Below are 27,170 nucleotides of genomic sequence, written 5' to 3'. Positions count from 1 at the left end.
GTCTCCAAATGAACAATACCCTAAAATTGTCCCTTAATCTCATACATAAAGGGGCGTTGAATGTCCGTGCGTGGTTTATCATAAGGTATGTCATTAAGGCGTGGTTTCGATTTCCCGGTTGTAGGTGACAAATGGTTAGCGCGTGAACACTGTATCATAAGGTCTACCATGGAGTCAACTGGTTTGGTTTCGATTCTCCGGTTATACGTGACAAGGAGTGGAGTCGCCTGTCCAACCTCGTGGATTTTCTCAGAGTAGGCCTACTCCGGTTTGCTCCCACTACTAAAGACCCCTACGTGCAAGCGAATTATTGAAATAAAATTGAACCATAGTCCCGAAATGACCTGGTTTGTGTCGAGAGGACGTTAACACCCCCACGCCCTCCCCCCTTCTCTCTCTCTCTCTCTCTCTCTCTCTATATATATATAGAAATCATTAGCACAACCGCAAAGCTGCACTATACTTTGTTTCACGGCAAATGATGAAAAGATAAAAAAGGTATGCTGACACAAACTGATTTCAACACTGGTTTAATAACATTTTAACATTTTAAAGTACTTTTCGTCCGTCTTGGGACTATTCATAAATAATGTCATATATAATATACACAAAACGCTGTAAAATGGAATTTGTATCGGGCATGAAAGCGCCATTTTCGGAGAAAATATCTTTCTCTGAAAATCTGCATTTTCAATGAAAAGATAACAACCTTTTCTATCATGAATCAGTGAGTAGCCTATGGCGTGGGATCGTTAACCTGGAGATCACGTGTTCGATCCATGTCGTGTTGACCCAGAAAGTTCATCGGGATTTTATGGCGTGGCTTCCCCTTGTCGGTGGTGTAGTACGGAGGTCTACTGGCAAGGGGCAATGTATAATCAGTCAGTCGTTCGGATGAGTCAAAAACGAGGCCCCGTGTACACATTGACGATTTATTAAGAGTTGGTCACTATCACGGCAAAATTTCCCTCATACTCATAGCGCACTACGATCTTCATTAGCCCAATCGGTGCAGAACAGTAGGACGTTATTAATCCCAATTCATTTTATTTCCTTTCATCACCGCTAAACGCAGGTATTTAGTCCGGACCTCTTAGGGAGATTACCTTCATCGCTGCCCCCCCCCCCCCTCGGCTCATTAAGCCCCCAAAAGATAGAATATTTAGAAAAAACATAATCCGGTACGTAGAGATAAGATAAGATTTTCATCGTATCGAAACATCCATTGAGGACAGCATACAATATAAACATGTTCATAAATTTATAACAATATGACAAAAAATATATATATTTACAAATAAGACAAAGGTAATTTTAATCTAGCTTACATGCATTTACTAACAGGACAACAGTGTGCATAGGCCTATACACATGATGTAGGCTAATCTCTAATTGAAATTCTTGAAGCATTTTATAATAGCCAATATTTCGGATATGTTTTATTAGATCAAAGTACCGTGCACCGAAATTTATTGTCGACCATTTGGCATATTTTCTAAATACTCCCAGACGTTTGGTTATTTTTTTTTTTTTTTTTTTTTGGTTTACTAGTTAATTTAGTAATTTTATTTTTTCAACATGCAAATAGTCGTACCGGTTTACAGCTGAGAGGTTGTCATTAATTTGTTCAAGGGGGATAACTCCATTTAATAGCACATTTTTTAAAGTTGTTATTGAAGCTTCCAAAGTCCATACTAGAAGACATGGCCACAAAACTTGCAGTCAATTTTGGTGATGTTACCGAAGCTTATCGGCGTATATCTAACTTTATTCACAAGACACCGATTTTTACAAACAATAAAATAAATGAGTTAACAGGAAGAAATATATATTTCAAAGCTGAAAATCTTCAGAAAACTGGTTCTTTCAAAGCCAGAGGTGCCATAAATTCCGTAGGTACAGTAGGCCCTACCGTGTAGGCTATAGTAGCCTATCATAAAATGCATTTTGGTAGAGCTAAACTGCAAGAATTTAGTAAGAACTTCTATATTCTAAGAATGGCCCTGTGCCCCATCCCACTTTGCACTTTCTGTAGGAAATTCTACAGTTATGTATAGGAATGAATACTGTAGTATTCTGTAGTTTGGAAATTGAGCCACAATAGTTTTCTGTAGGAATGGGTACTATAGAATTCTATAGACTTTTTTCTATTAAATCTTATTTTGGGAATAAATATAGTTGGCCCATGATTTCTTCTAAATTGATAAGCTTATTTTTCTCTCATGGATTCTTCTACATTGATAAGCTCATTTTTTCTCTCATGGATTAATCTGAATTCTGTTGATGATTCACCAGCCAGAACCATGAAAAGTTCTTTTCTTGGTAAAACTGAAATATAGGGAAAAGAAATTGGATATAAATGTCCTCTTTTCTGCACCAAATGGGAAGACATTTGAGCTAATGAGGAAATTTTGCCCAGAAAAACTAGCCGCGCTATTGCTTAATCTTAACTCAAATTCCATTAACTAGCTGTCATGGGTAATGGGTTGTGCACACCAACAGGTCGAGTGTAGGCCTACTTCAGTTTTTTTTTGTCCCACCTAATTTAACCTTGCTAGTCCTTCTGTCCTGTACAATTACAAGGGGAAACCAGTGACAAATCGATCCAAAGGAACTTTCTTGATGAACACTGAATTGAACCTGGGACCACCCTGGTTAGTTAGCGAACATCGTACACAGTGAGTCACTGAGTAAAATTATAATACATAATAGGGATATATTTATTATAATAAATACTTCCATTTTTTTGTTTTTTGTCAGATTTTAAAGTTGAAAGTGGAGAATTCATCTGTAGCAGGCGTGGTAAACTATGTTTTTATTAATAATTAAAGAGCTATACTGTATGTCATATTCTTTTGAATCAGTAATATATATGCAGTAGCCTAGGCCTAATCAAATTATATACTGGTAAATAATTATAATATCTTTTGTTGGCTTTACTATTTACTCTGTGACTTACATTTTATTAACTCAGTCTTCATACACAGAATGTACCGTTGTGTTATGTTGTATATCTGGACAACTATAATATTTTCGACATCTACTATCCTGAAAGAATATTCACGTCCTACTTTTCTGCACTTGGTAAATCAAGACAGGCATACACCATGCATTGTGCTTTATAAGCCAAATTCTATTTGTTATGATGCCACTTGTATTTGAGAGCCACAATGGCTCGATGAGGTCTCACGGTGTTGTCCATTCTGGTCTGGTCCCCCTAGTCAGTTGGGCAGTATGGTGGCACTGGCAAGGGACAACGGATGGCCCTTCAGATGGGATGGAAAACCGAGGTCCCATGTACAATTTGGCGTGCATGTAAAAGAGCCCTTGACAGTTGTAATTTTTAAATAGAAGTAGGCTGTAGTGCCGCTGTCCGGCAAAATCCCCCCCCCCCCTCACAACCCCTCTGCCTCTTCATTAACCCAGTTGCTGCAGAAAAGTACGATGCTAAGCTAAACCCCATTTGATTTCATTTCCATTTTGTCATTCAGGTAACTCATAGTAGTGGTAATCATGGACAAGCTACAGCCTGGGCATCCAAGTCTACAGGATTTTCATGCAGCATCGTTGTACCCAAATATTCTCCAGCAGTCAAGATGGCTGCCATAAAAGAATATGGTGCTGAATTGATACAATGTGGACCCTTACCCACTGACAGGTAAACAAAACCTTATTGTCGTCTCTGTTTCTGGGTGGGGTGGGGTGGGGTGCGGTGGTTTAGTAGTTTAACGTATGCATGTTAGATAATAAATGAAATGAAATGGGGTTCAACGTCTTACTTTTCTGCTCCAACTGGGCTAATGAAGACGGGCATATGCCATACCGTGTGCTACGAGGGAAATTCTGCCCGGACAGCGTCACTACGGCCTGCTCTTATATCGAATTTCAAGTTTCAACTGCCAAGGGATTTCTTTTATGTGCACGCCAATGTGTATACAGGACCTTGGATTTTCATCCCATCCGAACGACTAGACAGCTGTCCTTGTCAGGCCTTCCGTCTTGCATCACTGACAAGCGAAAACAACGCTGGAAAATCCTGATGAAATTTCTCGGCCAACACCAGGACCGAATCCATGACCTCCAGACTAGTCTACCCACTTAGCCACCGTGGCTCCGTTAGATAATAAGGTTTGTCATTTAATCAAGTGGCATGGATTTCGATTGCCCGCTTGACATGGAGTAGGGTCACCTGTCCAACCGCGTGGGTTTTCTCTGGGTCCTGTTATCATTCGCGTATTCCTTAATAGGTATGTGTCTTTAAATTATTTTGTTACATGGATTATTTTTCTAGAATGGCTGCATGTGAAAAAGTTGCACGAGAAAAAAATTATGAGATCATTCCGCCATTTGATCATAATGATGTCATAGCTGGTCAGGTGAGTAAAGCAACCACACCTGTTTGAAATGAAATATTGAAATTTTGATTGACTTTATACTTTTATTTTGATTATTGATGGAGGACAAGCTTCATTTATTTAAATTTCTTTTTGAAATATTAATCAAATGTAGGCCTGTTTACTGATTTCGGTTTCATTTTTGTTTATTATAAATTGACAGTGACACAGTGGCTTTATCTATGGATGGAAAATTAATGAATTTTGAGGGTTCGTCCAAATAGATCATAATATAAAATTATAAATCCAATGAAATTGACATAGATTAAAGGGGGAATGGTTTGGAAATTAGATAACTCCTCTACTACAAATGTCTGGCAATTATATAGCTCTGTCAAGGGTACCCCAGCACTAGAAATGTCTGTCAGAGTGTTTTTGTAATACCTAAAGATGTACGGTACACTGCTGTACGATTTTCATGTGGTACACTTTAGAGCTAATCTAGCCTAGTTGGGGGGCATGGATGGCATTTTGGGAGTGGAATACCACACCCACCACCATATGATATGATATACATGCATTGATACCATATAGGAGAAAATTCGTACATGTTTCAGCTAGGTTGACCCCCCTGGGCTCTTGGTCTATTAGGTCTAATCCAACGAAATAATGCGGGGAGATGGGTGATATAGGCTATGCCTGTTCCCAGATCCCTTTTCTTATTCAATTCAAATAAAATTAAAAAAATAGGCACATGTAAAAAGGATCTGATTCTGAATTTACTTGTGTTATTTGTCCCCCGCCTTTCGAAGAAAACAGGGGACTATTAAAATGGGTTCGTCTGTCCGTCTGTCTGTCAGTCACACTTTTTGGGACACAATAACTCTCCTTCTAATTGGGCTAGAATGTTCAAACTTGGTGTAGGTGTTTATTAGGTCAATGTATTGATGGAGTTCGAAGATGAGCATTTTCTGCTTAGGGTAAGCAGAGATAAGCTATTTGATTGGTTGATGCTTTGGGACATGATAACTTTAGTTTTGTCTGCTTACAGTAAACAGAGATAAGCAATCTGATTACTATACAGGGATACGAAAATTACAAATAATCCACTGTAAACTAAGATTATGCTGCTCGAACCTACAAGGCCATAAATTCCTCAGACACGTCGATGATAGCCCTGCTTGCCTCTGTGGTCACAAATTCGAAGATACCGAACACTATTTACTCGTATGCCACTTATATTCAGATGCAAGAAAACGGACAATCCATAACCTTCAACATAATCATAAAACAATCAGTTGTCTGTTGTATGGGTCAACAAAACTTAGTCCAGAGATAAACACACTTATTTTCCAAGAAGTCCAACAATTTATTTCCTTATCAAAAATATTTAAATCTCCATAAACAACTCTTAAGTCATTCCAAGCCCTGCACTCTGTATAATCATCTAAGTCTCTATATTATCCATGATGTATCATATATGCTCTATAATTATGTATGTATGTATGTAAATATTTATAATGTGTACATGTACCTAAATCAGAGAGAGGGGTTACACATAGGCATAGCCTGTTCCCCAATCCAAATTCAAATTTAATGAATAAAAATATTGTTTAAAAAAAAAAAAAAATAAGCAATCTGATTGGTTGATGCTTTGGGGCACGATAACTTTGGTTATAATTAACTGAGAGCGACAAAACTCTTGAGTATAGATTAATTATATCATTACCTTGACTAAGTTTGATGGTGATAATTTTATTCTTAGGCTAAAGAGCGATAAGCATTTTGATTGGTCAAGACTTTGGAACATAACAACTCTGCTTTTAATTGAGGTAGAACGTTTAAACTTGATGTAGATGTTCATTAGGTGAATGTCTTGACTAAGCTCAATGATTAACATTTCAAGCTAAAGCTAAGCAATTTCATTGGTCGATGCTTTATGACAAGATAACTTTGATTATATCTGATAGAGAGTGATGAAACTTAGTGTATAGTTGATAATCAGTTTGAATGCTCGATACTTTTGAAAAAAAATAAATGTGTGATTAATTAATATGTGTCATCAATGTGTCAGCGGGGGACATCAGCCTCAAAGTTGGCTTGTTTTAGAACCCATGCCTTGATGGTCTTGGTATCTCTACATCTGTTTCAGGGAACAATAGCCGTGGAATTTCTAGAACAGGTGCCAGATTTAGATGCCATTTTAGTTCCAATAAGTGGTGGGGGAATGCTATCAGGAATAGCTATAGCTGCTAAACATATAAAACCTGGAATTAAAGGTAAGTAATTACTCTTACACCATACCTTGCGGTTATATCTCCCATAGCAACTACTGATGGGATTTACCTGATATAAAAAGTAAAGAAGCCAACAGTGAGGTTGATGTCACCTGCCGAAATTCCAAAATAAATAGATTACACATATTAATTAATTGTAAAATATTGACCAATCAAACTGATTATCTATGCTTAGTCTACACATAAAATGTTCATGATCTAACACAGTCAAGTATTTGAAGTACCTGGTATTGAAACTATACACTAAGTTCCATCACTCTCCATCAGTTAGAATCAAAGTTATCTTGTCCCAAAGCATCCTTAGTGGAAAATGCACATCATCAAACATTGTCAAGGCATTCACTTAATAGACACCTACATTGAGTTTGAACATTGTGTGCCAAAGTCTCAACCAATCAAATTGCTTATCGCTATGCTTACCCTGAGCAGAAAATGCTCATTATCGTACTTAGTCAAAGTATTGATGTAATGAAAAATGTAATGATGTAATCAAAAAATTTTGTGACGGCTTCCAGAAACTTTGAGAAATTTCACAAACATAAATAGTTCTCTCCATTTTAAAAATAGACTAAAAATGATGGTGTTAGCCCCAGATATTATCTTTAATTTTCATAGACCTTGTTCCGTAACATTTTTGACCGTTTGACCGTCAAATTGCATTTTAAACAGAACCTTCAAATCAACATTCAGCCGCCATTTTGATTCCGATTTTTGCAAACTTTTGAAGTCAGCCAACGTGACAATAATTCTAGGGCGCCGATTTTTGAACTTCTATTTTGTTTCCTTCCAGTCCCACTATGAAATTTTTCGATATTTAAAGCCTACTATCACATTACTTTGTATTTCAGTAACCTTTAACCTATACATATTAGATTATCTTGACCTATACTAACAACTAATATTAAAAAGTTTGGTCTTGAAGTATTACTTCAAAATGACAATTTTTTTCCACTTGAATAGTATACTCAATAGTCCATGGTGTACATATAGTTGACGTGACAAGATGTGACCTGATGTACCGAAACACGTCAGTACTGCTGTCGTGTCCCAAACCATCAACCAATCAAATTGCTTATCTCTGCTTACAGACAGACCCAATTTAATAATCCCCTGCTTTCTTCGAAAGGCGGGGGATAATAATAGCTTTACACACCTCAATATTGTATTTCCCATAGCAACTACTGATGGGATTAACCTGATATTAAAAGTAAATAATAGCTCTTATATACACACCTCAAGATTATATCTCCCATAGCTGCTAAACATATTAAACCTGCGATTAAAGATATATAATAGTTCTAGCTGCTAAACATATGAGTCCAGGGGAAGAACGATTTAAGTCACATTTTTGTCTTTTCGTATAAAGATTCTAAATAAGATTAAACCGTAGCGTTGCTCTCTAGATCATATCCTCTGATTGTACGAAAAATCACTTTTTTTTGGGGGGGGGGGGGCTTGTTTTCTGTCCCATCTCTTGCAAAATGTGGGCATATCTTGCATGGTAACCACTTGTTTAACTATTATATATAGAGCAAGACCAGCTCTTTATCTAAAAATAAACACAAGATTTATCTAAATCTTACATAATGTAATGCAACTTAATATTTAAATATTTAAAGCCTATTATGAATTATTTAAATCAAGTTATATATACCTATAATCATATATTGCATACACTCCTTTACACGTCACAATTTATCTTTCATAAAAACGGTCTGTTTCAATCTTGTTGCTTTCAGTAGGCCTACATGTTTTTCCTGCAAGTATTATTAGATTTGTACCGAGTTGGATGAGATGTTGAAGCTATTTTCTTATTATTAGATTTGTACAGAGTTGGATAAGATGGTGAAGCTATTTTCTTGTTATTGGATTTTTATGGAGTTTGATAAGATGGTGAAGCTATTTTCTTGTTATTGGATGTGTACAGAGATGGTGAATTTATTTTCTTGTTGCCAGAAGAAAAAAAAGGAAGTTTCTGGAGCTGATTATAGGCTAAATGGGAACTCAGGTGATTTGGTTGTATCAGTTCATGATATGTCCCAGGAAGTAGAAGATGATGTTCATTTTGTTACGACCCAGGAAGTGGAAGATTATATTAATTTTTTTACGTCCCAGGATGTTGAAGATGATGTTAATTTTTTTACGTCCCAGGATGTTGAAGATGATGTTAATTTTGTTACGTCCCAGGATGTTGAAGATGATGTTAATTTTGTTACAACCCAGGAAGTGGAAGATGATGTTCATAATGTTACGCCCCAGGAAGTGGAAGATGATGTCCATATTGTTACATCCCAGGAAGTCGAAGATGATGTTAATTTTGTTACGTCCCAGGAAGTCGAAGATGATGTTAATTTTAATACGTCCCAGGGAGTGAAAGATCATTTTAATTTTGTTATGTCACAGGGAGTGGAAGATGATGTTCATATTGTTACATCCCAGGAAGATGATGTTAATTTTGTTACGTCCCAGGAAGTCGAAGATGATGTTAATTTTAATACGTCCCAGGGAGTGAAAGATCATTTTAATTTTGTTATGTCACAGGGAGTGGAAGATGATGTTCATATTGTTACATCCCAGGAAGATGATGTTAATTTTGTTACATCCGAGAAAGTGGAAGATGATGTTAATTTTTATTCATCCCAGGATGTGGAAGATAATGTTAATTTTGTTATGTCCCAGGGAGTGGAAGATGATGCTAAATTTGTCACACTCCACTCGTCCCAGGGAGTGGAAGATGATGCTAAATTTGTACCAATCCACTCGTTCCAGGAAGTGGAAGATGATACTAAATTTGTTACATTCCAGGAAGTTGAAGATGATGTACATAATGTTACATCCCACATATTTAAAGAATTTGCTGCCAGTCTTTCTAGCAAAGATTGTATTGCTACAGCTTTCAGGGAAGAATTTACTGCTAGTGCTAGAATTAATTATTCTGTGATGTCAGTAGTTCTTCAGTTTATGTTAATTTTGTTACATCCTAAGAAGTGGAAGATGATGTTCTTAATGTTCCAGCCCAGACAGCTAAAGAATTTACTTACAGTGCTTCCAGCGACAAATTTTATTCCAGTGCTTCCAGTGATGAATTTGCTGTTAGTTCTTCCATTGATGAATTTGCTATCAGTTCTTCCAGCAAAGAATTTGCTGTTAGTTCTTCTAGTGAAGAATTTACTACCAAGTCTTCCATTCTAGATTTAGTTTTTTTGATATTGTTAGTTTATAAACACATCGACCAACATTAAGTCAGTTTTATCAAATAAGTCGGTATTAGAATCAGCTGCATATTTGAATCAAAAGTTTAATTCTGCAGTCACTTTCAATACCGCAAACCCACAGCAAAATTTACAGGAAACTTCTGACTCATTCCCTTGTCATTCTCTACAAGATAAACATTTGGTAAATAGTGAAAGATTGACCCCCACAGCTCCACCACTTGAAGATGGGGTATTCAATACAAGTCATTCCATTTCACTGGAGAGACAAGAATTATTGAAAATAGTGGAAACAATGAAAGAAAAACCGGTAGATGATTATAGGAAATTTGGTCTTGAAAAATCACAATTAAATATTATTCTAAATTATAATCCACGCCTGAAGAAACATTTCAAGGACTTTGTTTTCACAGAAGAATTAGCACGTAAAGAATTTTTACTTAAATTGCCTCTTTCTCCAAAATGTGTTCACTTTGTGTCTAATGAAAACGAGAAAGAATTGGGTGAAATGCTTCATTGTACAATGCTAATTGTTTTCAAACGAAAATATTGGTACTTTGATTCTAATGGAGAGGTTCCTCCGAGCTTGTTTTTTTGGGTTGAAGAATGGAATCAGTTAAAACTGCAGAAACCAGGAAACAATACATGTGCCTTGTATTGTCTGATGGTTTTTGACAAATGGATTAGCTATCTACAAGAGCCTGATTCAAATCTGAAAACGTTCTCAATGAGAAGTCTTTTCCTACCTGAATCAAAGAGTTCTGTGGAAAATGTGGATTTTGATTACCAAGCTATCGACTACTTTAAGAATAAAATATTGCCTGCTGTAAAAATTTAAATAGGTCTCAAGGCTTTTGGAGATATTTTACAGTAGGTTAAGTCAAAAAAAAAAGTCTTCGATTTTGATTATGCCCTTAAATTGGGTATCATTAATATCGTTTTCTTTCGCTAGCCTTGGATTTCCTTTTTAGAAGCCTGATTACTGATTGTTAGTCATGTGTGTATCTAACATACATGTTACAATAGTTATCTTACTTGAATTGATATTGGTTCTTGCAACATCTGTGTAGTTTGTTTTCTTCGTAGGTTTATCTTGCATGTAGTGAGGTCCTCCTGCGCTTACTATCAGAGTAGAGTCTTAGCCCTTTGCACTGCAGAATGTTTTGCGTTGTTGGGCTTTGGTCCTATTTGCTCTCTACACTTTATTAATTTTTTGATTTTTAGCATTCTCCGAGATTTTATCCGGATTATCGCTCTTACGATCTGATTAAAACACAGATCCTATTTCATTTCGTTTTTTATAGTTCGAAATTTTGTTTTATTTGTCTGTACTACACTAGGATCTGGAAGAGTTGTTATATAACCTACGTTCTGGATGTCGTGAGGGATTAGCCGATGAAACCATCTGTTATGGCGATGCACGGAATTGTGGGTAAACCACTAGAAATGTCAACACTGATTGATTAATCAATGTCTGACGTCATAGGTATGACCCCTGACACGACCTCCCAGTACAACTGGTTAGATCTTCATGTAGTGTAGGCCATCGACAGTAAAAAAAAAATAAACAAAATATAGATCTTTATTTTAATCAGATTATCGCACTTTTTGTTTAAATTGTTTGACGTTGTATCTCATGACGTCAACAGGCAGACTATCGCCATTCAAGATCGGTCGCTTTATTACTGATCTTGTAAATATTATTTTTTTGTTTTGAGTGAAGCCTGCATCATTACAGGCCCGGGACTGTACAACGCAGTGGGCGCTTGCAACTGGGCCCCGGATCCATTCACTTGAATTGATATTTGTAATCTTTAATGTCAGGAGAGTCACGGTGGCTAAGTGAGTAAGACGCTGGCTCGCTAGCCTGGAGGTCGCATGTTCAATCTCTGCATTGGCCGAGAAAGTTCATCGGGATTTTCCAACATGGTTTCCCCTTGTCAGTGGTGCAGGACAGAGGGCCTGACAAGGACAGCTGTCTAGTCGTTCGGATGGGACGAAAAACCAAGGTCCCGTGTACACATTGACGTGCACGTAAAAGATCCCTTGGCAGTTGGAATTCGATATAAGAGTAGGCTAAAGTGCCGCTGCCCAGGCAAAATTTCCCTCTTAGCACACTGTATGGCGTATTATTTATTTATATATATTTATTTAGCGTTTTCCGAGATTCTATCCTGATTATCGCCCTTATTGTTAAAATTGTATCGATAGGAAGTGTTTGATCAAAAGGTCTAACTCCTGCGATTTTTATCATGGTCTGTCATTTAGTCAAATGATATAGTTTCGATCCAAAGTTTGTATGTGACAATCAGTAGAGTTGGTCGCCTGTCCAACCTTGTGGAGTTTTCTCCAGGTTCTCTAAAGACCTCTACACAATTATGGAAATAAAATTTACCCTAGATATTACTTCTGAAATGACATTGTTTGTGATGAGTGACGTTAAAGATGCATCATGTAAGATTTAGATAAAGAGCTGTACCTTCTTGCTATAATAATTTAAAAGTAGATAATGACAAATATATATATTGAAAATTTCATTCAAATTACTTTATTCTGAGCAAGGTTATGGAATGCTGGATCTTCAATGTTTGACAAGAGCTAGCTCAGATTTTTCATTAAAGTAGAAACAGTATTAAGTCTTGATTATACATTTTATCGTTAAATTGTTAAGTCTCTCACTTGTTATAATTAATGCATCTGAATCTAGATTTAGATAGAGAGCTGACAGTTCTCACTATGATAGTTGAAAAAACAACATCTCTCTTATGGCATTGCATCACTGTTGAATATGTTTTTGTTCTTAAGGAGCTGTGTAATAGTTAAATCAACTGTTAGGGCCTGTATAAGTTCAGTGTATGTAGAACATAGAACATTGTTTTAAATTATTGTTATACTAGCAGGATGCCCGGCTTAACCTGGGGCCCAGATTTGTATGGGTCCCAATTCGGCAGGGGCCCAAATTTGCATGTGGTCCAAATTCGTCTGGCTAAAACATTCGATAGTGTCATGCTGGTTAATTGGTGGTATGGTGCGGCGACGAAAAGCGTGATGGGGCTAACATATACACACACAGACATCTTTGGTTTTATTTATATATATATAGAGAGAGAAATGGGGTTTAACATCCACTCAACACAAACTAGGTCATTTCGGGACTAACACATGGTCATTTCAATAATTCGCATCCGCGTAGGGGTTTTTAGCAGTGGGAGGAAACCGGAGTACCCGGAGAAAACCGACAAGGTTGGACAGGTGACCCTACTCCTTGCCATGTACAACCGTATATTCAAAACCATGCCAATTGACTCAAAAGCAGACCTTATGATACAGCGCACACATGCTAACCATTCGGCCATCCAACCCCCTTTATTTATATAGATAGATTAAAGAGAATTAATATATATATATATTAATTAATATTATAATTATGAATTATATAATGTTAATTATATTATATCAATGTTACAATGGATCAAAACATAACTCTGATATATCATATAGAGCATGTTTCTTGTTTTCAGATAACTTTGTATTCTCTTAACACTGTTTATTGGGCTGTACTATATACTGAAAAACTCTGAAAAATACACACAAAATCTGAAAGGTACCATAGTTTTTTCGGTATTGAGTGATTTTTCGGTATTCAGGGTTTTTCAGATTTTTTCGGTAATTAGTTCAAGTATCAAAAAAAGTTTTTCAGAGTTTTTTTCGGTACTTTTAAGGTTGGTTTTTTTTCTGATTTTTTTCGATATTTTTCGGATATTTTCGAATTTTTTCGGTATATAGTACAGTTGCTGTTTATTCATTATAAAATTATATTATCTGCAAAAGAATGAATATGCGACAACCCTTATTGACTGCCCGGACGACTTAGCAACTGTAGGCATATGTTTCATTGTCTGACAAACTGTCTTTATTATTCACCTTCTACATACAGAAAAGACCAAATCTTCGTTCATCTGCAGATACTACTTTATTATCTGTGCTTACTTGTAGGAGACACAGAGGATAGCTATCTTTCCCTATGAATGGTGCTCATATTTGGAATAAACTGTCAAGAACAATCTGAGAAAGTTTTGTCAAATTTAAATTTCCCTGTAAACGGTGCTCATATTTGGAATAAACTACCAAGAATAATCTGAGAAAGTTTTGTTGAATTTAAATTGCAATTAAAAACACACTTGTTTTCGATTCCCTGCTTGTACGTCAATAGGGTCGCCTGTCCAACCTTGTGGGTTTTCTCCGGGTCCTCTGGTTTCCTTCCACTGCTAAGCGAATTATTGAAATAAATTGAACCATATGTTAGTCCCGAACTGACCTTGTTTGTGTCGAGTAACTCAAGTTTACGTTAAACCTCATCTCACTCTCTGTCTGCATACACTGCAAAGGTGAGAGGTGGTATCTGCAGAAGAAACATGCATCTTTTATTTAGCTAACAGATAGTTATTTGATATAAATTAAATTTTTAGTGTATTGTATAATATATTCCTTTCTTATGATTTTAGAAATAAATTTTCTTGTCTGTTGAAGTTAGTTTTAATTTTCATATCCTTATTGGGTAATGAATGAATTTTCGTGTCAGTCAGTGGGAACAATTGATGCAGTTGACCACTAAATTTGGAGAAACAAGCTTATTTTTGTTCCGATGCCAAATATATATCTTAACCAGCCAAAATGGTGCCATTCTGGAATTTAGTTACGATTTTTTCATATTTGGGATATTGTAGTCAAGTTAATCATCATATGCAGCTATTTAAAACAGACACTATTAGATTGGCTGAAATATTGCCCAAAATATTCTATTTCATGGCTGAAATAATTCCAAAAAATTCAATTTCAACCAATCATGTTCAGCGAATAGTTGTCTTGTTTAACCAAATGCATTTAAATGAAATGGTAGCAGTAGTTGAAATCTGGTGAATCAAATTCTGTTATGACAAACCTTGGATGATTTACAAGGTGCTCTAATCCTGCTAAACAAATTAAACCTCCGATTAAAGGTCAATTTTTAATCCCTTGCAAAACTACAACATTGTAAAAGTTTTATTTCTTTTGCAATTCCAAAAATGATTCTGTTTAGTGTTCATTATTTACGAAAATGAAATGAAATGAAATGGTGTTTAACATTCTACTGTTCTACTAATGGGCTAATGAAGACGGGCATATGCCATACAGTGTGCTATGAGGGAAATTTTGCCCGTTCAGCGGCACTACGGCCTACTCTTATATCGAATTCCAACTGTCAAGGGATCTGTTACGTGCACGCCAATGTGTACACAGGACCTTGGTTTTTCGTCCCATCCTAATGACTAGACAGCTGTCCTTGTCAGGCCCTCTGTCCTGCATCACTGACAAGGGGAAACCACATCGGAAATATTTATTTACGAAGATATGATGAATTGAAAATTTCCTAACATTCAGCTCCTGTCTACAGATGACATAAAAAAGCAAGTGCCACCTGTAAATTTTGGGTAAAATATTTTGATGGACCTCTTTTTAATCCGATTGATTCCAAATTTGGAGATTTTCTACTGTTGATATTTGTTTTTCCAAATTAAATGTTAAATATTCTAACCGAGTACATATTAGTGTGGATTATACATAATTGAAGAGCTAAATCTATCTATTGCAGGTCTTTCTTTAGGCCTGAAATGTTATCTAAATTATTAATTAGACATTAATAAACTTATCCAGACCATTATCAACTCTCGATGCTAATATTCATTTTGCATTATCTATTTTTGAAATATTATAACGAGAAGGGCCATCTCTTTGATCTAAATCATACATAATGGCCCTTTAAGCAATGAAACATCTTATACTCACTTTTTTGTAAAAAAATGCAAAAGAAGTTGATTGGCTTTTACAATTATTTAGAAAATGTATTCTTATCAATTTAAATGACTTTTTCATTCAGAAACTGCTGTATAATGTAGAAATCATAGGCCATGTAATATTACTTGAATGTAATATTGTACTCAGTACAGTATTTGAGGCCTGGCGAGGGTGACATAAATTTTATAATATCCATCATACTTTATTTTTTAGTTGTGCGTTGGGGTTTGACTGGACTAAATAGATATACAATAAATTTTATAATATTAGCTGTGTCATCATAACATTATTTTTTACTGTTGCGCACTTGATAGTATAAATATGTGTTTACGGTATATACTTACATCATAGACTGGATCTATTTACAACAATTGAAGCGTTTTCACTCATTTGAGGTTACTTAAAAAAACGTTCTATAACCACATATAGTAAAAGATAATCATTTTGTGGGGTTTAACGACAAATATATGTTTTTCTATTCAAAAGTTATTAAAACAATTTATGTCGAAAATGAGAAGGCTATTTCCGGTTACACGTCATCACTATTATAGAGCCATGTGTTAGGTCGTGTATACTCTTCACATACATAATCTGATAATTTTATGGTTATAATTAATACAGATTGTATTTTAACCTTAAATTAAGTTGTAATAATATACAAAATTGCTATGGATAGATCTATATCAGAGAATAAAGTGACAGCCCATAAAGTGGATGAAATGGTTCATCAACACGAAAACTGTGCTGATGAAAATCAAGAAACCAGTGCTGATGAAAATCAAGAAACCAGTGCTGGTGAAAATCAAGAAACCAGTGCTGGTGAAAATCAAGAAACCAGTGCTGGTGAAAATCAAGAAACATCCAGTACATATCTTCCCAATAATTCTTATATTCCATTAGCATCGACTATATCTTTCAATCAGACTACCAATTCCACAAGCAGTTTGAAAACAGCGACCCCCCAGACCCATTTACTGACAAGGTCTGACTCATTAACTTGTCAGTCTCCAGAAGATGAACAGTCGATAAATAATAAAAGATTGACCCCCACAGCTCCACCTGTTGAAGATGGGTTAATCAATACAAGTTCAAGTCATTCCATTTCACTGGAGAGACAAGAATTATTGAAAATAGTGGAAACGATGAAAGAAAAAACGACAGATTATTATAGGAAATTTGGTCTTGAAGAATCACAATTAAATATTATTCTTAATAATAATCCACGCCTGAAGAAACATTTCAAGAACTTTGTTTTCACAGAAGAATTAGCACGTGAATTGCCTCTTTATCCAGTTGGTGTTCACTTTGTGTCTAATAAAAACGAGAAAGAATTGGGTGAAATGCTTCATTGTACAATGCTAATTGTTTTCACTCAGCAGGATAAACGAAAATATTTGTACTTTGATTCTAATGGATAGGTTCCTCCGAGCTTGTTTTTTTGGGTTGAAGAATGGAATCAGTTAAAACTGCAGAAACCAGGAAACAATACATGTGCATTGTATTGTCTGTTGCTTTTTGACAAATGGATTAGCTATCTAGAAGGGCCTGATTCAAATCTGAAAACGTTCTTAATGAGAAGTCTTTTGGAAAATGAAGATCTTAATAAAGATGCCATTGACTGTTTGAAGAATGTTCTTTTGCAGCAACCCAAAAACAATACATACGCCTTGTATGCACTGATTTTATTTGACCAATTAATTATGTATCTAAAAGACTCTGATTTAGACATGTCAACATTCTCAATGACAACTTTCTTAGAAAATGTAGATCTTGATAAAGTTGTTATTGAATACTTTAAAAATAAAATATTGCCTGAGGTAATAAAATCTTTGACAGAACGTAAATAAAAAATTATTTTTTGATTATGTACATGATGCATCTTCAACATTCTAAAAATAATCTTCGATTTTGATTATGTACATAATGTATCTTTAACATTCTAAAAATAATCTTCGATTTTGATTATGTACATAATGCATCTTTAACATTCTAAAGTATTATAGAAAGTTTTGGATTACAAAGAAAAATGTATACTATCAATGTTACAAGTTACAATGGATCCAAACATCTTTCTGATACATCATATTCTTTATTCTTGTACTTTTTTTTATGTTTAATATGTAATAAACTGTATTCTTTTGATTTTAAACATAAAAATCTTATCTGCTGATTTTTTGTCCCCCGCCAGGGGACTATCGAAATGGGTTCGTCCATCTGTCTGTCTGTCTGTCTATCCGTCTGTCTGTCTGTCCGTCACACTTTTTGGGACACAATAACTCTCCGTCTAATTGAACTAGAATGTTCAAACTTGGTGTAGGTGTTTATTAGGTCGATGCCTTGATGGAGTTCGAAGATGAGCATTTTCTGCTTAGGGTAAGCAGAGATAAGCAATTTGATTGGTTGATGCTTTGGGACATAATAACTTTAGTTCTAATTAAGTGAGAGTGATGAAAGTTGGTGTATAGTTCCATTACATCAATACATTGACTAAGTTCGATAATGAACATTTTCTGCTCGGGGTAAGCAGCGCGATAAGCAATTTGATTGACTGAGACTTTGGAACACAATAACTCTGCTTCTAATTGAGTTAGAATGTTTAAACTTGGTGTAGATGTTCGTTAGGTGAATGTCTTGACTGAGTTCATTTATAAACATTTCAAGCTAAAGCTAAGCAGAGCTAATCAATTTCATTGGTCGATGCTTTGGGACAAGATAACTTTGATTCTATCTGATAGAGAGTGATGAAATTTAGTGTATGGTTGACAATCAGTTTGATTGCTGAATACTTTTGAAAAAGTTAAATGTGTGATTAATTAATGTGTCATCTACTTATTTTGGGATTTCGGTGGGGGACATCAGCCTCACTGTTGGCTTGTTGGTTTTCATTTCTATTCATCCTTGGCAATAAATGTGTATTGAGTTATTTCTTTTAGGGACAGTTAGATGAGACGATCAGTTTATTAATGGTCACACCAGCAGATCGATGTTGATGATTAAATTTAAAGAAGCAAGCTATGTTTTTGTCCCATGTCATATATATGTCTTAAAGCCCAAATAGCGCATGCTCCTCGCAGTATTTCGTTTGATTAGAGCTAATCCCACTTAACACTGCTGTAAAGGAAGCAAATTTCTGTTCCAAATTATGACTGGTCAATAGTCCGATTAACAATCAATAACTAAGTGCGTAACAAAATCATTATGCTTTAAACAGAGCTCCAATTTTATTATGCCCAATTAACCAGTGCATAGCAGAATATTGCAGAAAAACTAATTGCGTGACAAACGAGGCTATGAACATGGGTACAATGTAAATAATGCTGTTCGGAGACGAACATACCTTTTTAATACCTTAAATCACTGTCCAAAGTTTTAGGGAAGGGCTGGCAAGTTGCTGTACTTGGGATAGATTTGATTGAACAGGAAGAATAGACACACTCCCTCAAAAGCTCAAGTATCAGAAGCCAATCCAGCAATGGCTAGAGAGGGATTTCTCGGGCCATTGCTTTAGGAATATGAAATAGTGCTGTTCAGGCATTTGATACAATCTTCTTTGTTTTCGGAATATTGTAGTTGAGTTGAGAATAATAACCCTGTCATTATATGCATCAATTTAAGTCAGAAATAATCTGATAGACTGAAATAAATCAAATAAATTCAATAAAATGTACAGTAACTTAAATTTGGTTTATCGAATGTTGCTGCTGTGGCGAAAGCCCGAATGGAGGAGGATGAGCCCTAATGTATCGGTGTAGGACATTAAACCCCTCTTCTTTCAATTTGCCTTCAAGGGATATGTGGGGACATGTCTCATGCAGAAAATTTATAAATTTTAGAACGTTGCAAACAAGTTTTCCTGCTATTCCTGCTCCTCAAGATCGTGAGTAGAGCATCAAGAAAGTAGTCCAACTCCAATATAGCCTTATTTGTGTGGCTAAGGAACTGAAATCCCACTCTACCCACCTGAATTCTTGATTTTGTAAGAAAGGGGAGCAGAAATAAAAGAGCCGAAGAAATTCCCGCTCATATTCCACCGAGTCAATGATGCCGGAGTTGGTCACCTGTTCAGGTGTATATCTCCCTAGGGAAATTTATGCAATATAGACGGGCTCCAGCGCATTTTCTGCAGCAGTCCTATGTAGCTCATCTGAACCACAATCAATCTATCAGACTTTTGTCGTTGCATTCACATTAAGACAGGAATTTAATGGAAACATAATCAACGTTGCCCACAGTCCCTTCACCTGTCCCACTTTGATGGGTCAAGTGATGATTTCTTAGTAAACCTGTGAAGAAATGAATGATGATTTGGTAAATTGGAAAAAATGGTGTTTATTATGGAAGGTGAAAGATGGCGACAACACAAATTCACTTCCAACCCCCAAGAGCTCAAAGCCTACCCGAGATGGCATATTCAAATCAAAATAAAATCAATATGCCTTTCGACATATGCCATGATCTCTAAACTTTGTTGACGGCTTGCAATTCAGGCTCTAGATAAATTACGTATATGAGTAATTATTAGTGTAAAAAAAAAAAACAATTTGTGTTCCTGCCAGCTAGGATAAAAAAAAATATTTTGTATGAAAAGAATGATAATTTCCATTCGCAACAGGTCTGGGTGAAAAGTTATATTAGTGCCAGCTTGGATGTCTTATGACAGCTTATTATATACAAATTCTATATATATTTCAGTATTTGCTGTTGAACCAGAGGGTAAGATATTGGAGAAATGTCTGACGTCTGGGGAAAGACTGTGGCCAAATCCACCTCAATATCTCGACACCATAGCTGATGGTATTAGGCTACAACAAGTCGGCCATCTTACATGGCCTATTTTATTGGAACTTGTGGAGAAGGAAGTATTTACAGTGGTGAGTTACCATACAACAGTTACCCCAGATATATTGGAGAGAATTGAACATATCTCTTAAAGCAAGAATTTCATATTATCTAGGAAAATGAAAAGATAAATATTTCTATGTCTGTTGCTCAATAGGTTGTCAACTCACTATTATACGATCATAGATGTCATTCTCACACTTAAAACTCATTTACATCGGAAATAATAACACAATTACCTCCCTTGTTTTTCTATTCCCCCCCCCCCCCCCATGGAATAGCTATCTTCAAACGTTTGAATTTGAAGTTGAAAATGATATTTTTGCCAATTTCTCAACTGGCAATAGTGAATTATAGGATTAATAGGACTATTCTTTAACAAGGTAGGATCATTTATAGATAACATCTATTTTAAGGCTTTATTTTAATACATTTTAAAAATATAACTTAAAAATATGAAATTATCGTTTTAAAAGATACATGTCTCTACTAGCGTCATTTTGACGTATATCTGGGGTAACACTAGGTCACTTTGCTAAAACACAGAAACTGAGATTTAACACAGCATATGACATATCAAATACATGTACTACGTTTTAGTTTTACTGTAGTAATAATAATCAAATGTACACGATTTTAACAGAAACTTGTAAGCAAGCAAACAAATACACAAATGGAAAAACAAAAACTGTGACCATCAGACGCCAAAATAGCAAAATATTCTACCCACACCACTAGGTACCCACATTCAGAAAAGTCTTCGGTTTTCTTCTGCTTGATGATCTGAGATCAAGTAACAATTCTTTTTTCTTTATTAATTTATATCAAAATATTGTTTATAAAACGTGACTTGGTATATCTCCGAGAACCCTCTACACTCCTAGAAAAGTGCCCCACCCTCACAGGCCCTGATAGTGACCAGCCTGTTTTAGATAGTAATTATAATGTGTCATGGTTAATATAAATCAGGGTAGAAGCTAATTAGAATTATTTAATCTGTTATTGTTTATTTATGTTAATGTCTCTAGTGATAATCCTGTATAGATATGTTTTGAGCTTATCCATTAATTAAAGATACATTAGTTAAGAGTTTAATAAAGAGTTGGTCATTCTTGCTATAATAATTCTAAAATAGATAATAAAAAAAGAAAATATTGAAAATTTCATTTAAATTACTTCATTCTCAGCCAAGTTATCATTGTTTGTAATTTTGACAAGATGTGTGCACAGTGGTAACCAGGGCACTGGTATAATCGGGACTTAGCCTCGCTTTCCCATTTTTAAATTAAATTTTTAAATGGCGAACCGTTTTAATCTAGTTAAAATCTTGAGTATCTGATGCCATCGCGAGTCGATTATGGTCTTGTTTTGTTAATAAATGTCTAATTAATAGTTTATATAACATTTCAGGCCTTAAGAAAGACCTGCAATAGGCAGATTTAGCTCTTGCATAATGTATGTTTAATAAAAAGAATATAAAAAGTCTAATAGGGAACTGTGATATCACTTCTGTGAAAGTGGATGTTAAAAAAACTATTTCACACACTCATAGGCAACTCATTGGGGCACCCAACATGGTAGCAGCTATGTAGATCACCCACTATGCTGTAAGTGTGAGGTACATTGTATGTTTGGATTGCCGAATGGGGTTAGCACGAATGGGGTTAGCACGTGCACGCTGTATCATAAGGTCTGTCATTAAGTCAACTGGCGTGGTTTCGATTCCCCGGTTGTACTTGACAAGGATTAGGGTCATCTGTCCAGCCTCGTGGGTTTTCTCCGGGTCCTCTGGTTTCCTCAGAAAAATCTGATTAAAACACATATCCTATTTTGTTTTGTTTTTTATAGTTCAAAATTTCGTTTTACTTGTCTTCATGTAGTGTAAAGTATAAAAAAACAAAAGGAAATTTACATCTGTATTTTGATCAGATTGATACTGGAGTCAAAGATATCACAATTTTTTCTTAAATTCCATTCATATTGTTCTTATGGAGGATATATTGCCCTACTCATATTAAAATTTCCAACTGGGAATTAATTTTTATACGCCCACATTTTCATGTGGACGTATATTGTCGTCGCCCCTGTCCGTCCGGACGTCCGTATGTCTGAAACTTGAAATATAGGTTTATCGCCAAAAGATCTCGGCTGCTTTCGATATTGGCATGTATCGGATTGAAAATTCATGGATTATGACCCCTGTTTGTACGAAAAATCACGTTTTTAGCTTGTGGACCCTATAGAGGTCACAATTTTTATCCGATTTTGTTGAAACTTGAAATGTTAGTTTATAACCCAAAGATCTCGGTTCCTTTCGATATTTGCGCATATCGGACCCTAACTTCCTGAATTATGGCCCCAGATTGTACGCAAAATCGCGTTATTAGCTTGTGTACTCTATAGAGGTCATAATTTTTATCCGATTTAAAAAAATGTATTATTATATCACCGTTACATCCTAAGGACGGCTGAGTTCGAATTTCGTGAATTGACAGACAAAATGGCCGCCCTTCGGTCTCAAATAGCGTAAAAATATGGTATATCAAGGTTGTGGACCCTATAAAGATCACAATTTTTATCTGATTTTGCTGAAACTTGAAATGTAAGTTTATAAACCAAAGATCTCGGTTCCTTTCGATATTCGCGCATATCGGACTGTAACTTCCTGAATTATGGCCCCTGATTGTACAAAAAATCATGTTTTTAGCTTGTGGACCCTATAGAGGTCATAATTTTTATCCGATTTAAAAAGCCGTATTATTATATCACCGTTACACCCTAAGGATTGCTGAGTTCGAATTTCGTGTAAATCGGCCCAAAATTGACAGACAAAATGGATGCAGTTCGTTCTCAAATAGCGTAAAAATATGGTATATCAAGGTTGTGGACCCTATAGAGGTCACAATTTTTATCCGATTTTGTTGAAACTTGAAATATAAGTTTATAACACAAAGATCTTGGTTCCTCTCGATATTTGCACATATCGAATTGTAATTTCCTGAATTATGGCCCTTGATTGTAGGAAAAATCACTTTCTTTTTAGCTTGTTCTATATCCATCTCTCGAAAATGTGGGCGTATCCTGCCTGGCAGCCGCTGGTTTATGTACTTACACATTTTAATGTCCCATCTAAACAACTAGATGTTTTTCCTTGCCTGACACTCCACCCTGCACAACTAACACAGGAAACCAGGCTGGAAAACCACAAGGATCTTTCTCTGCCAACATCATTTCGAATCTAGGATCGCTTGATTAGTGGCTTCTGTCAACCAAAACATATGCTTTAGGTTATAATAATCTAGGAATAAAGACGCTCATTTGGCAGGTCAGAGGGTATCATGCATTAATGTATATTTAAATGTATGTAGATTTGTTATTTGTTGATATAAAGAATTTCACTACCACAGGTGTTGTAAATTGACTAATTTATGTTTTTCAGAATAATGAAGAAATAAAAGCTGCTATGAAATTTGTTTTTCAAAGATTGAAGGTACTGGTAATAAAATACTTTTCAAATAGATCATATTTAGCTAAATGTATCTTTCTTTTCATTATTTTTTCTCTATTTTTGGCAACGATAACCAGAAATATATGTTCAACAAATATGTTAAAACCAGAAATATATGTTCAACAAATATATTAAGATACATTCCCGCTACAAACTGGGTGATTTGATTTGGACTAAAAACATATTCAAACTAATTAATTGATCATAATTGTTTCAAATCCTTCTCAGACAACCAACTCAGGGGATATATACTGAGCGCCATGGAAAACGCATCACTTAGTTTTTCGTATAACAAAATGATCCTGTAAACATATCTTATTTATTTTGCTTCTTATTGTGAACAATATTCAAATGGGAACACATCAATAACAACACATTTGTACACTTATGGATGTTTAATCTGTAATCAAGGGTACAAAGTCGGCGGGGTCAAAACCAAAAGTACGACACAAATGTCAGTAGCGCGTGTGTCCTCCATGGGCCATCATCACGGTAGGCTACAGCATTAACGCGACCCCTGCAAATGTGTAGGGCTGTCCGGTGATGAAATGTGAAGCCTCCCCACACCATTACACTTCCCCCACCCCATCGATTCGTTTCGAAGACGCAGCAGTCTGCAAGACGTTCCCCAAGACGTCTCCACACACGTTGACGGCCATCAGCGTGATAAAGATGAAAGCGACTCATCACTGAAGAGCACACTTTGCCAGTCTACTCTTCTCCATGTCTGGTGTCCTTGAGCCCATATCAAACGCCGCTGACGGTGATGATCCCTGAGGATAGCTCCAACATAAGGTCGTCGTGCACGGAGTCCTACTTCTCTTAGACGACGTCTTACAGTGTTGGCACTTACTGGTCCTTGTCTTCCGACGACTGCTGAACATGTTCGAGTCACTGGGCGGAATCTGTCACGCAGATGAGTGACCCAGATGTAGCGGTCTTGAGCCTGGGTTGTAACGCGTTGTGGACCAGGACGTTGACGGTCACGTGTTGATTAAGTAACTCGAACACGTTTCACCAACCTTACAATAGTGGACTGATGACAATTGAAGTGTCTGGCAATAGCATGTGTAGACATGCCAGCCCTGGACATTACCATGGCTTCATTCCGTTGATTTTCAGTAAGTCTCGGCATCTCTAGCTCGATTCCTTCACACGTCCAACAACAAATTACGACAGATTGACGTTTCACAGTTCATGTACTGCACATTAAGTTGAAAACAAGCTTTTAAAGGGCTCACACACGTGAATATTGGGTTTTTCATGTGCATCTCGTGCAATTTTTTTTTTTGTGCACACGGGCCGATCTTTTTTGCGTTTGGGAGCATTGTGTGAAACAATAGTTCATAATATTGCATAATATTATACATACAAAACCACCTAGTAATGCGTTTTCCATGGCGCTCATTATATTTGTTAATGACAACCAACCCAGGGGGATATATTTGTTAATGACAACCTGCCCAGGGGAATATATTTGTTAATTTCAACCAACCCAATGGGATATATTTGTTAATGACAACCAACCCAGGGCCCAGGGGAAGATATTTGTTAATTTCAACCAACCCAATGGGATATATTTGTTAATGACAACCAATTCAGGGGGATATATTTGTTAATTTCAACCAACCCAATGGGATATATTTGTTAATGACAACCAATTCAGGGGGATATATTTGTTAATTTCAACCAATTCAATGGGATATATTTGTTAATTTCAACCAATTCAATGGGATATATTTGTTAATGACAACCAACCCAATGGGATATATTTGTTAATTTCAACCAATTCAATGGGATATATTTGTTAATGACAACCAACACAGGGTATATATTTGTTAATGACAACTAACCCAATGGAATATATTTGTAGCTTACATAGTTTGTATTTTCTGGTTGATTATAACAGGCAATTAGCATTGTTCTGGACTTCAAACGTGTTTAGTTACTTCTTGGGATATTAATCCTGTAAATCTCCAGATAGTTTTAATGTACTGTTTAATGTACTGTGTATTATTTTGTATCAAATTTAGTTGTGGGGTAATATAGCTTTAAGCACAATTTATTGTCTTTTATTTTGTATTTCAGTTCGTTGCAGGGTAGTTTAACTTTAATCATCATGTCAGGTGTTTTATTTTGTATTTCAGTTGGTTGTGGAAGCAGCCAGTGGAGCAGGTGTAGCCGCTGTTTTCTCGGATCGGTTTAAAACATTAGACAGTTCCATTAAAAATATTGGGGTAATATTGTGTGGGGGGAATGTGGATATTGATCATTTACCTTGGTATTAATACATGTATACTCATAGTCAATGGGGAGAGAGAATTACTAGTCTGAATCCGTATGGATTTACAAATTAACTCCCTTTATATTGATGCACTGAATCATATGTACTGATTCAGCTATTTTATATTACCTCCAAATTATCAGCCAATGATTGCAATTATTATACAAAAATTTGTTGGTTCTATTGATTAAACATTACATGCCAATTAAAAATTCAACCATAGCTAATCTTGTAAGTTGCATGTGCTATATTAAGTTAAGAAAAAAAATTATTTATCTTAATGAGACTTTGTTACACTTTTGATTTGATATTTGGGGTAAAATTAATTATTGACAATTAAAGCATGTTATGCAGGTCTTTTTTCAACATTGAATTATTATTATTATCATGTGCAATGTTCCGTTTGGAATGATCAATAGCATGGCACATAGATACATAAGTCTTCTGATTATATAGCAAACCCAGGAAGTTTCCCACAACTTATTTTTATTGAGCATAAACAATACCATTCATTGTTATTGTGAATAAAAAAACACATCTATTTGAATTGTGACTAAAAAAAACACATCTATTTGAATTGTGACTAAAGAATACCATTCATTGTTATTGTGTCTAAAGAACACCACTCATTGTTATTGTTCATAAGCAATACCAGTCATTGTTATTGTGCATAAAGAATATCATTCATTGTTATTGTGAATAAAAAATACAACTATGTTATTGTGCATAAAGAAAACAATTCATTGTTATTGTGCATAAAGAGTACCATTCATTGTTATTGTTCATAAGGAATACCACTCATTGTTATTTGTTTATAAGGAATACCATTCATTGCTATTGTGAATAAAAACTACAACTATT

General features: G+C 35.5%; 1 protein-coding gene across 2 annotated transcripts; it reads left to right on the top strand.

Moving 5' to 3' along the window:
* The first annotated feature begins 1,651 nt into the window (after positions 1-1,651).
* On the top strand, positions 1,652-27,170 carry LOC126824767 (probable serine racemase). Of its 2 annotated transcripts, none has more exons than XM_050554140.2 (8): positions 1,652-1,892; positions 2,761-2,802; positions 3,492-3,658; positions 4,292-4,376; positions 6,487-6,613; positions 20,371-20,549; positions 23,957-24,007; positions 26,173-27,170. In XM_050554140.2, the coding sequence occupies exons 1-8, from the start codon at positions 1,704-1,706 to the stop codon at positions 26,311-26,313; spliced, it is 981 nt and encodes a 326-aa protein (XP_050410097.1). In that variant the 5' UTR covers positions 1,652-1,703; the 3' UTR covers positions 26,314-27,170. The 2 variants fall into 2 exon arrangements, with proteins under 2 accessions (XP_050410097.1, XP_055957575.1); XM_056101600.1 differs by having other exon boundaries at positions 1,766-1,896.

This window comes from Patella vulgata, chromosome 6 (genome assembly GCF_932274485.2).
Source record: "Patella vulgata chromosome 6, xgPatVulg1.2, whole genome shotgun sequence".
Lineage (NCBI taxonomy): Eukaryota > Metazoa > Mollusca > Gastropoda > Patellidae > Patella > Patella vulgata.
This window is presented reverse-complemented; position numbering and strand designations above follow the sequence as displayed.